Below are 11,283 nucleotides of genomic sequence, written 5' to 3'. Positions count from 1 at the left end.
AACACAAAATCTTTTAACAAATACACTTATTTAATTTGTAATGTTATTTTTATTTATTTAATCTGAAGACTAAAATTAAAGGGAAACACACTCTTTCAACTTATCACAATCACATACTCCTATTTATTTATTTATTTATTTATTTTTACTTAATTGTTCAACTTGAAAACTAAAAATTAAAAAAAAAAAAAGTGCTCGAGGCCTCCAAAAACTAAAAATAAAAGCATGTGGGTTACCCTTTATTTGGTGAATGAGGTAGGGAGGAGGAAACAGGACCGAACAGCTAACAAACTCATCCGGAGGCTCTGCAAACTGAAAAAGCGTTTAGGGCTATATCTAGAGACCATATTGATCGACGATCTACTTCCCTTTACAGCTTCTCACAAAACATTACGAATACGTTACTCGTGAAAGAAATACATTGACAACGTTTCTGTTCTGTTAATTGCTTAGTTTCATAATTCATTCATTCTAGGGTAGGGTAGGGTAGGGGTAGTCGTCGTCGTCAATGGTTTCCTCTCCGGCTCCGGTAGAGGCTGCCGTTGACCTGAATCTGAGTGTTAATCTTAACGATTCAGATTCAAATTCAGTTTCAGATTCAGGAGTTACGAGGATGAGCAATTTATTATCATTATTATTATGTTGGTGCGAGGATTCGTTGTTTGATGTTTTGTGTAGATTATCACAAAGGGATTTGGTAAAGTGCAAGATGGTGTCCAAGTCCTGGCAATGGCACCGAATAATCTCCCGTGTGTGGCTGTGGATGTTTTGGCCGCGGTCTCCTACCGTGGGTCTTTTCTACCGTACGATCCACTCTTGCGGTATGTATCAGTTACTCTCCTTGGTCTATTTATATGATTATCCCTTCTTCAAGTCCCCCGAATCGTCGTCACCGCTTGTGGATTGGGGCGGTGAACTGTGTCAGTGGCAGAGACGTGACTTCTCTGACAATCTCAGGGACTCTTGTAATGGGTTACTTCTGTTGTTCAACCCAACAACTTACCAGTTTTGTGTGAGAAACCCCATCACTAAGCAACACGCCTCCATCCCTCTTCCTGTAGTCGAAGCCGAGGAGGCCGATTTCTGTGTTGCCTTGGCTTATGACCCTGTCGAGTTAGATCACTACAGAGTTGTTCGAATTGATTATTTCCATTCCCAGCAACAACCAACCTCCATAACCACAACCAACCCAATGGACATTTTCTCGTCGCATTCTAGACACTGGGTTCGACATGAGTTGCAACTTGACCCCACTTTTGTTGAGGGCTTCAAAAGGTTCAAACTTTGCAGGAAATTTTTCTACTTGCGTGGGGTGTTATACAGCTTAGCTACCTCAGGGAAACTTTTGTGTATTGATCTCAATACTATTGAAGCTCGTGCCTTTCAACTCCCTTCTTGTCCTGTCCATGAGGAGAAGGACCATGACGATGATGATAAAACAATGATGGGATGTCTTGGGGTGTCAATGGACCTTGTCTGTTATGTAAACCGTGATGCTTCAGATAATTTTTATTTTTGGTCTTATGATGATCGACCAGGATGTGAATCTGGTGATAGATGGACTCTCAGATATAGTGTGTGTGGCATGACGTTAAGAATGAAAGTGCTTTTCGCTTCGGATTTCAAGTACAATCAACACCATGATACTCTGGTACCCTTTGCAATAAGTCCAAATTCTCATGTGCTGTTCTTTGGCACTCGAAGGTTGATCTTTCGCTATGACTTAGAAAGTAGAAGAAAGCTGAAACTGCTTTATAAGACACAGTTGAACATAGCTGTATCGGGTTATCACTTTCCTTTCTTTACGCTCTGTGCTTGCTTGATGCCTTTCTATGGTCTGGATCATGCTCAGAAGAGTGTTGGCTCTCCATTTCCAGCAGCACAAGAAGTTTCCAAGGGAGCAAAGATTTTGAGAGAGGAAATAGCATGCCAGTGTGATACAGAAAAAGATTCCTGGATTGAGCATGTGGACTCTTACTTTGTACATAAAGACAGAAGACCATTTTTGTATCCTAGCGAAATGCAGTTATGTGCGGGGATGGAGGAGATGGAATTACCCAAGCCACAACAACAGGTTCATAGCTTCCTTCTCTAGACTCAATTATCACCGCCAGTGCAAAAGACCTGAGTCCGCATCAACCTAGACAGCGTTTGCTGGCACGAGTTGTGCATAGATGACTGATATGATAATCTCTTTATTTTTTTTATTAACTATATAGAGGTTCAGGGCCGAAGGGGTAGAGGAAGACCTAGGAAAACTTTGGAAGAGACTCTAAGAAAAGACTTAGAGTATTTGGATCTAACGAATGACATGACACAGGACCGAGCACAATGGCGTTCTAAGATTCATATAGCCGACCCACTCAGTGAAGAAAGCTTTGGTGTATTTAACACAATACGTTGGAAATGAAGCAAAGCTTATTTATTGATATCTCCGACAAGTTACAAATATGTACATATACATGAGTCAAAATAAACAAACAAGAGGGAGCCTTCACAAAGGTTGCTTAGGAGAAGTCTCAGCAGTCGGTAGAGCCCCAGAAAGAGAAAGCATCGGAGGGGGATCATTCGGAGCCTCAGTACTGGACAGAACCCTAGAAGGAAGAGGCATCAGAGGTTGATCATTTGAAGCTTCATTATGCAGTACAGCCCCAGAAGACGAAGGCAATAAATGCCTTTGGAACAAACCTACAAACCGCTGATGATCAAGTAAAACCTGACCATCAGATTCCTTCATCTAGTCAAACTTCTTCTTCATGTTTGTAGCATAGTTATGTGCGAGTCGGTGCAACTGTTTATTCTCATGTTTGAGCCCTCTAATCTCCTGTTTAAGACTCATCACTTCAGCCGCCAATGATTCAACTTGGCGGGTTCGAGCAAATAGGCGTTGGGCCATATTAGACACAGAACCTGCACACTGAATACTCAGAGCCAGAGAATCCTTAACAGCGAATTCATCAGACCGTTTGGAAAGTAGTCTGTTATCTTTGGGAGTGAGAAGGTTCATGGCCACCACCGCAGCGGTCATATAATTCTTCATCACGGAATCCCCAACGGTAAGAGGACCAGTAGGGGATAAGAAGGATGGGCGCCATATGTTGTTTGGAGAAGGCGTGGCTGCCTCTTCAACAAGGTTCAAGTCAAAACGACGGTCGGAGGGGCCATACATTTTCAAAGGTGTTGAAGAGAGAAGAGGTCGGATAAATCAAGATCTTAGAAGTGCAAGAAATGAGCTTCTACTGGTGAAGATTCAAGTGTGCTTTGAAACTTAATGCCAGCCTCTATAAAAATTTGCACTCGACGGAGCTTCAGAAATCGAAGAGGCGTCTGCCCAGAAATCGAAGAGGTATTTGCTTTCTCAAAAGTTGGGCTGCTCAGAGACCACGAGGGCCGATCTCAGAAATCGAAGAGGCGTTTGCTTTCTCAAAAGCTGAGCTGCTCAAAGACCACGAAGATCGATCTCAAAAATCGAAGAGGCTTGCTTTCTCAAAAGCTGGGCTGCTCAGAGATCACGATGGCCGATCTTAGAAATCGAAGAGGCACCTGCTTTTTTCAGCCTTGTTAGCACCTGTCACATGCACACTCAGCTTTGCTGAAATTACGGGCATTCTGTTGAAGATTTCTAGTGAAGTAGAAAGCACGTGAATCTTACTATTCAATCATCCACTTTTCACACGCACCATCAGCTCAGTGGTACCATAGATAACTTTGCCAAAGATCTCTGACAAAGTTTAGACACGTGAAGCTTGCAGCTCCCACTACATCGCTATGACCAAGAAGGGTAAAAGAATAGCAAAGAAACAGCACTAACAAAGTTTAGACACATAAATTTTGAAGGTCTAGCTATCATATTACTACCCATAAGGGTAAAGGAACAGCACCACTGCTGGATAATTGGAAAGTCCCTGTGTGTCAACCTCTGTGCTCCGTGGCAAAGTAGACTAGCAAACATGCCCTACCTTTACTCACTTTCGAGAAAACACTCCCAACAAGATTGCTTGCTCCAAAATCGAAGAGGCACCGTTCTTCAAATCTCGAGAACCAGACTCCCAACATGATTAATTTCTCAAAAATCGAAGAGACACCGCTCTTCGAATCTCTAGAGCCGGACTCCCAGCAGGATTGCTCTCTCAAAAATCGAAGAGGCACCGTTCTCCGAATCTCGAGAGCCAGATCCCCAACATGATTGCTTGTTCGAAAACCGAAGAGGCACCGCTTTCTCAACTTCGAGAGCCAGATCTCCTTGGATAAAGCTTGTCTGTAATCTTCACACGCAACATCAACTTTCCAGATACCACAGACCACTTTTTCAAAGTGCTCTGACACACATGAAGCTGGCAGCTCCCACTACCGTGTTATGACCAAGCAAGGTAAAGGAATAGCATTACTACTTGTTGTTAGGGAGACTCCTTTATATGTCGACCTCCATCCTCAACGGACAGGCAGACCTGTAAAAATACTCAAACCTTCCTCATATCTGAGAGGGCACTCCCAACGAAGCCTCTCGAAATACTCAGCTTTCTTTTCCCCCGATAATACCTCGGCAAACAAGCTACACCAGATCAAGAATATCTCATATCATCAGGGTTAAAAGCAAGAGTATCCCATATCATGCTTTTTCCCTGTCTTTTCCTTTGGCCTTGTTCTTACCTGCAAGACAAGGAGAAAGAGAGCAATCAGTCAGCACTTGGAATCAAGCTTCCAGTCAGGAACTGACTGCCTGGAACCCCTTACCTGATTACTTACCTGGCATTACTCTCGAGTACTCATCTTCAACATCTTATGCTTCCAGAGAAGATACCACATCTGCCTGAGGAACCGATAGGGAAAGTGAGAAGGATACAAGGAAGCATGTGGAGACAAGCGTAACAGAACGCGTGCCGATACATCCACTACTTTGTCAACATCAAAAGTATCCCATATCAGCAGGGTCGAACGTACTCTAGATTTGATGGACTTGTTTTGACCCTCAAATTCTTCAGTCGGCCTTATACTCTGGAGGAAACCAGAAAACCCTCCAGCCCAGTTCAAGAATAAGCCTGTGGAAAGTTACTTCTTCAAAAGCAAAGGTATCTCATATCATCTATTCTCCTTTTTTCTCTTTATCCTTCATGCTGCCTGCAAGATAGGGAGAATGAGAACAATCAGCCGGAACTCGAAATCAAACTTCTGATCTGGGACTGATTGCTTGGAGCTCTGATTGTTTACCTTGTCTGTCACCTCTTTCAGCAGATCCCCTAGCTCGGCGACTTGGGGGACTCCTACTACATGGTTTGTATCACGCTTGACCAAGCCTGAAACTACAAGTAAGCTTCAAGTGAAATTGATACATTACCTTGTGTATCTCCACTAGTTAAAGATATCACCCCTGGATGGAGGAAGAGTACTTCCAGAGAAGATGCCACATCTACCTATGAGACAGATAAGGCAAGTGAAAACGATACCACACTTCGGTACTTAGAAGTTTCGTAATTACGAGATCATTCTCCCACAATATTTCCTAATGTCATTTGTACTAAATCATTGATTTGTACTCACTAAAGGAGAGCTTGAACCTATGTACTTGTGTAAACCCTTCACAATTAATGAGAACTCATCTACTCCGTGGACGTAGCCAATCTGGGTGAACCACGTACATCTTATGTTTGCTTTCCTGTCTCTATCCTTTTACATACTTATCCACACTAATGACCAGAGCAATAACTTAATACTTTCTGTTGTACCAAAGTCCTCACTGATTTTGTGCATCAACAATCCTTAAGTCCTTACCCTTTTGCGTTGGTAATGGATGAGTTAACAGGACATATTCAAGATGATATTCCTTGGTGTATGCTTCTCGCAAATGATATAGTGTTGATAGATGAAACTCATGAGGGGTAAATGCGAAGCTTAACCTTTGGAGAGAAGTGTTGGAATCTAAAGGTCTTCGCCTAAGCCGATCAAAGACAGAATATATGAAGTGCAAGCTCAGTGCAAATGGAGGCCAAAATGAGTTAGGGGCGAGGATCGGAGATCAGGTAATACCAAAGAGCGACCGTTTTCGCTACCTAGGATCTATCTTGCAAAAGAATGGAGAATTAGATGGAGATCTCAACCATAGAATACAAGCTAGATGGATGAAGTGGAAGAGTGCATCCGGCGTGTTGTGTGACCGTTGTAGGCCACTGAAGCTCAAGGGAAAATTTTATAGGACGGCAATAAGGCCGGCGATGATGTATGGCACAGAATGTTGGGCGGTGAAGCATCAACACGTACACAAAATGGGTTTGGACATGTGCAAAACCGAGCGCAATGGCGTTCTAGGATTCATATAGCCGACCCCACTTAGTGGGAAAAGACTTTGTTGTTGTTGTTGTTGACTATATAGCTTATGATAATTTGGATCTAGATACTCTTGATTATGGCTCTAATAACAATAATCAACCAAATTCAAGCAGCTGCATGCATATCTTCAGTACATCAAATGCTGAGAAAAAAGTTATACAAATTTATTAAAAATCAGTTAGATGCTAAAACGTATTAAGTGATGAAGAACCCGGTGAAAAGAAAAGGACTTGAGATATATGTTGCTAGAATTTCAAGAAATTAATTAAATTAGCATACAATATATACCATATACAATTGAAGAAAGCAATATTAATTCTAGTGCAGCTAAATGCTCAAAGATAAGATACAGATACAAGAGAGGTGGAGGAGAAGAGCAACAACGATGAATACGCTACGGCACGCTAGCAAGCATTGAGAATTGACCCTAATTATATTATCAAAATGTTGGCTTAATAAGACTATCATCAATGGTTTTCACAAACATTAATTTCACAGCCTCCTCGATCTGATGTGGTGTAACTTACAAGGGAAAATTCTTAATGCAGCATTGTCCAACAACAACTGAATTCTCAGTTTCCAATTTGTCGTCCAGGTCGTTGTTCATTGAGAAGGACTGATGACTGATGACAACACAACATTGACAGTGGAAATGCCACTTAGTACTACGGTGTAATGGTATTCCTTTTCATTTGTAAGTGAGAGGTCTCTTAGGTTCAATTCTCTACAAATGCGAGTTTGGACCGCATTATTGTTAGCCCATTATGAGGCTAAGCCCACCTCCTCCCCCTTAGTTTAAATAATATCGTTTGTAAAAAAAAATAATAATAAATAAATAGATTGACAGTGGAAATAGCCTAAGACTAAAAATTAGCTCAAGAACTATATAGCTAGAAACCTAGAAGTGATGTAGAGCTCGTTTGGATGTGCTTTTAAAATGACTAAAAGCGCTTTTGTTGAAAATATTTTTGAAACTAATTCTTAGTAAAAATGCAAGTATATTCTGAAAAAAAAGCACTTAAAGTGCTTCCTGAAAGAAGCACATAACTAGTGCTTCTTGCAGAAAGCATTTTAGGTGCTTTTGGAACCAAAAAATATTTTCTCTAAAAGCGTTTTCAATCATTTTAAAAGTACATCCAAACGAACCCGTGATTATAAAAGTACTAACCTCTTTCTATGGCTCAAAAACTCTCCCTCGCACTCTTCTTTTTCTTCTTCTCCACTTGCTTTGTGTGGGGGATATTTTGATCGAGTTGGATTTGGGCCTCAGTGGATACTCCCAGTTCCCCTGGTTCGTTTCCAATATCAAGTCTCGAGATGTCTTGAAAGAATTAGCATGTCTTAAGAAATATCTCAGTTGAATCAATGGCTAAAGAATGAATGCTTAAGATAAATTATGGCTCGCCTAAGTGTGGTCGTGAATTGGAAGCTAAAAGCTTATTAGTTTAGCGAGAAGCACCATCGTTGGCTTTGGCTAGTCACACTAAGCAGTGAAAGCCGGGGCACGGAGGACAACGACGACGTTGTGACTAAAGATCATATAAACTATTAAGTCGCTCACCGTCCAAGAGAACTGCTCCGTTCCAGCCAACGTGTCCATTACCAAACCCTTGACTGTGGAGTTGACAAAGTGTGAGATGATGAGCAAGAAGTGGGGTGTTTTGTGGGGAACCCTGTATGAAAGGCAGCAAAAGTTATGGGATGGCACAAACATAAAGTTGAGTGTGAAGTATTCTGTTGGTGGAACGGTGGAAGTGATGAGTGGTGGATTCAAAGGGATGTAAAAGTAAAAGGAAGGGTTCAAAAATAAGGGAAAAAAATTGTAACAGCTTGCTTGATGAGAAAAGAGAAAACGATGGTAAGATATATACTCTTATCATCAACTCTCATCAATCTCCCTTACTATTATTTATATAATTTATTTGTGTGTTTCATTTGTTTGGTTTGGTTATAAAATTATCATATAGCAATATAGCATGTGATTCTTGAAGTCAATGTTGCATATTACATATAAATGCATAAAGCAAGAAAAACAGTGTTGTGCTATATCAAGTGCTTAGTTGTGTAAAGTGTTTGAGTTGTGAAGATATTCAAGGGTTGGAGAATGCCTTGGATATATATTCTGAAACCTTGAATAAGTCATGTATCGGAGGAAGGGCTTAAGTATACAATTGGGCTTTGGGCGAAGTGCTTATATAATAAAGTGGAAATTGAGAATTTAAATTACAAAAGTTGGTCTTAAGAAATGGATAGGAGTTAACTCGTATTCTAAGGTATTCAGAGCCAAGTGGTATAAGTATGGTATGGAACGTGCTGGCTTGGGTGCCTTAGGCATGTGTTGGTGGGATTAGAAGGGAGTGACATTCATGCATTTCATTTGCATATATTTTATGTATTTGCAATACTTGCTACATTTTAATTATTATTTGGTAGATGCCTATTTCCTTAGTGAACTAATTTGTAAACTAATAATTAGTGTTTTTATTTTGATGCATATTCGATAAATTTTATGTAGTAAATTCAAGTATATATTATGTAAATATTATTAGCGAGTGCTTTACGGTGTAGCGTGTATTAGTTACAAATAAGATTTATTTTAATTTTTTCCCCGTCATGTCTTGGTTATAGAACTTATTTCTATTAAATATGCTTCCACACATCCTATCTCATGAATACTCCTTATTCATAGGTCAAGGCAGGACAAAGTGGTATTGGAGCTTAAGGATTAGACACTCTATGGTGATTACCATGTTTGTCAAATAGGCTTTAATTTTACATTTCTTTCTTATGATTTCAGAATCATTACGTTTTGGTTCTTATAGTACGTAAGATGGGATTAGATTTTCTTAATTGGATGAGTAGTTATAAAACTATAAATCACGTATGATGAGAATATAAGAATCTAATTAGTAAAGTGATTGGCGAGTTACATTTCTGACTTATATAACCATCAATTTTTCTACTTGGTGTTTATGTTGGCATACAGTATTTGATAATTGATTTCAAATGTGGATTTCGTATTTCACTTTAGAACTTTCACTAAGAGTTCAATATTTACAAGTGTAAACACGAAAATCCTATGACAAATCAAACGAGAACACGTGTACAAAGAACATTGTATTAATGTAAATGTTTGGGGTTACAAACTTACAAATAACTTGAATCATCTGATTCGATCTCCGAAAGTTGTTGATCCGAGAGTTGCCATGACTTGATCTCGAATGAACGAACGTCTCAAGGTTTCAGCTTGTGGCATTTGAAGAACCGGCACGTGTAGGGGTGCTTGGTGGTTCTTCAAGGGTTTGACGAAAAACACAGAGAATTTTCCAAGTCTTCTTGAGTGTTTGAGAATTTGGGAGTTTGGGAATGTCCGAGTCTTCTTCATTCTTCTCCCTATAAAAAAAATGGCAGAGGCTATGAGTAAAAGATACACCATTGGAAGCCAATCTTCCTCTCATCAGATAACTCTCCCTCTTTACATATTTTGTTAAAGCTCTTAAGCCACCTTCTTGTAATCTGTACATACACAAATTGAAATAGATATACAAGATACAAAACCCAGTGGATGTAGCCAATTATGGTGAACCACTTAAATTCTTGTGTTGTTTATGCATTTACATTTGGAGATCATCACCTACGCCATGGAAAGCAAGCAAAATCCATTTGTTAATCCTTTCTCTCCCATGAGAACCTGTGAAAGAAACAATCCAGAAAATATGTTCAAGCTCACCCAATAATATTTCAACCAAAATCACCATCATTTCCTCCTTTAAAGAAAGATTTTCCAGAAAACAGAAATTCGTCATACCTGTTTAGCAGACCAAAACACCAACTTGTGTAGCTCAAATCGAAAAGACATCTTCATGAGAATTGTTCATTAACTTGTTAACTACAACATATCCAAATTTGAGGTCCTTCTGAGCAGTATAACCTCAGAAACGCAGGTGTGATCAGTGACTGTTCATCACTTATCTGTCAACCATTCAGGCCTGTTGTGAGCTTCGAAACTCTATTTTCTCTTGCTCAGATTGATATATTTTATTCATAGAAGTTGTTTCTCATTGTCTCTTCCATAATATATAAAAAACTCAGAACGATCCAACGGTGAAATCATTCCAGATATTTGAAACACTATTACAGCCTTGAAATCCACAGAAAATCCGACTGTCATGTTTGGAGCTTCAGACCTCCAACTTTCTGCGCTCAAACAGAAATAATTCCTTCTTGAATTCTGTTCATCTGCCCAGTACCTATAACATATCAAAAATATCCAACGGTGCTTGAAAAACCAGCCCAGCCTCCATTTCCGCAGGAAACTAGACAGTCATGTTATGAGTGCCAAAACCCCATTTTCCGTCGCTCAGATCGAGAAAGATCCTTCATGAAAGTTGTTCGTCTGATCGAGAACTATAAGATGTCCAAAATTCAGCTCCATTGAAGAAGAAAAAGGGTTGAAGAAATTAGATGGAAGAAGGGAAACGGAAGAGGAAGGAAGAGAGAGAGAGAGAGAGAGGGGAGAAAGAAAAGAGCATTGTGTGTAAGTTGGGCAGCTGTAAAGGAAAGAAAGAGAGTTATGAGTGTTGTGTTTTGTGGTTTGGCATAAGAAAAAGAAGAGTTTTTATCATAAATGGTCATTGAGATCGATCAAACTTATCATTTTGGTCATTCACATTCAAAATCAATAAATGTCGTCCCTGATATTCATTACCTCACATCAATTTGGTCCTTCTGTCCGTCAACTATCCTATTAGTTTATATGTGAAACCACAAATCTAATGAAATGGTGACACGTGGATTACACAAAATAAGTTTTTTTTTATCACAAATGGTCTCTGACATTGATCCAACTCCTCGTTTTGGTCCTTGAGTTTCAAAAATCGATAAATTTGGTCCCTAACGCCCAACAATTTAATCATTCCATTAAAATTTCATCAATATTTTTTGTTTGTGTGTTGATGT

The 11,283-nt window shown here is 39.7% G+C and overlaps 1 protein-coding gene across 4 annotated transcripts; it reads left to right on the top strand.

Annotated features, from left to right (window-relative positions):
- Nucleotides 1–263: 263 nt before the first annotated feature.
- On the top strand, nt 264–7,162 carry LOC126591780 (uncharacterized). 4 transcript variants are annotated; one of them, XM_050257457.1, is made up of 2 exons: nt 264–2,074; nt 6,873–7,162. In XM_050257457.1, the coding sequence occupies exons 1-2, from the start codon at nt 509–511 to the stop codon at nt 6,942–6,944; spliced, it is 1,638 nt and encodes a 545-aa protein (XP_050113414.1). In that variant the 5' UTR covers nt 264–508; the 3' UTR covers nt 6,945–7,162. The 4 variants fall into 4 exon arrangements, with proteins under 4 accessions (XP_050113414.1, XP_050113415.1, XP_050113416.1 ...); XM_050257458.1 differs by having other exon boundaries at nt 6,677–7,162; XM_050257459.1 differs by having other exon boundaries at nt 6,652–7,162.
- The last annotated feature ends 4,121 nt before the right edge of the window (nt 7,163–11,283 follow it).

This window comes from Malus sylvestris, chromosome 12 (assembly GCF_916048215.2).
Source record: "Malus sylvestris chromosome 12, drMalSylv7.2, whole genome shotgun sequence".
Lineage (NCBI taxonomy): Eukaryota > Viridiplantae > Streptophyta > Magnoliopsida > Rosales > Rosaceae > Malus > Malus sylvestris.
The sequence above is the reverse complement of the archived record's forward strand: the minus strand, read 5'-3'. Positions and strand labels throughout refer to the sequence as shown.

Coding starts and splice junctions, on each gene's coding strand:
- LOC126591780 (XM_050257457.1), top strand. CDS start 509: ATGGTTTCCTCTCCGGCTCCGGTAGAGGCTGCCGTTGACCTGAATCTG. Junction 2,075..6,872: donor TACCCAAGCCACAACAACAG/GTTCATAGCTTC, acceptor TTCTTAATGCAG/CATTGTCCAACAACAACTGA.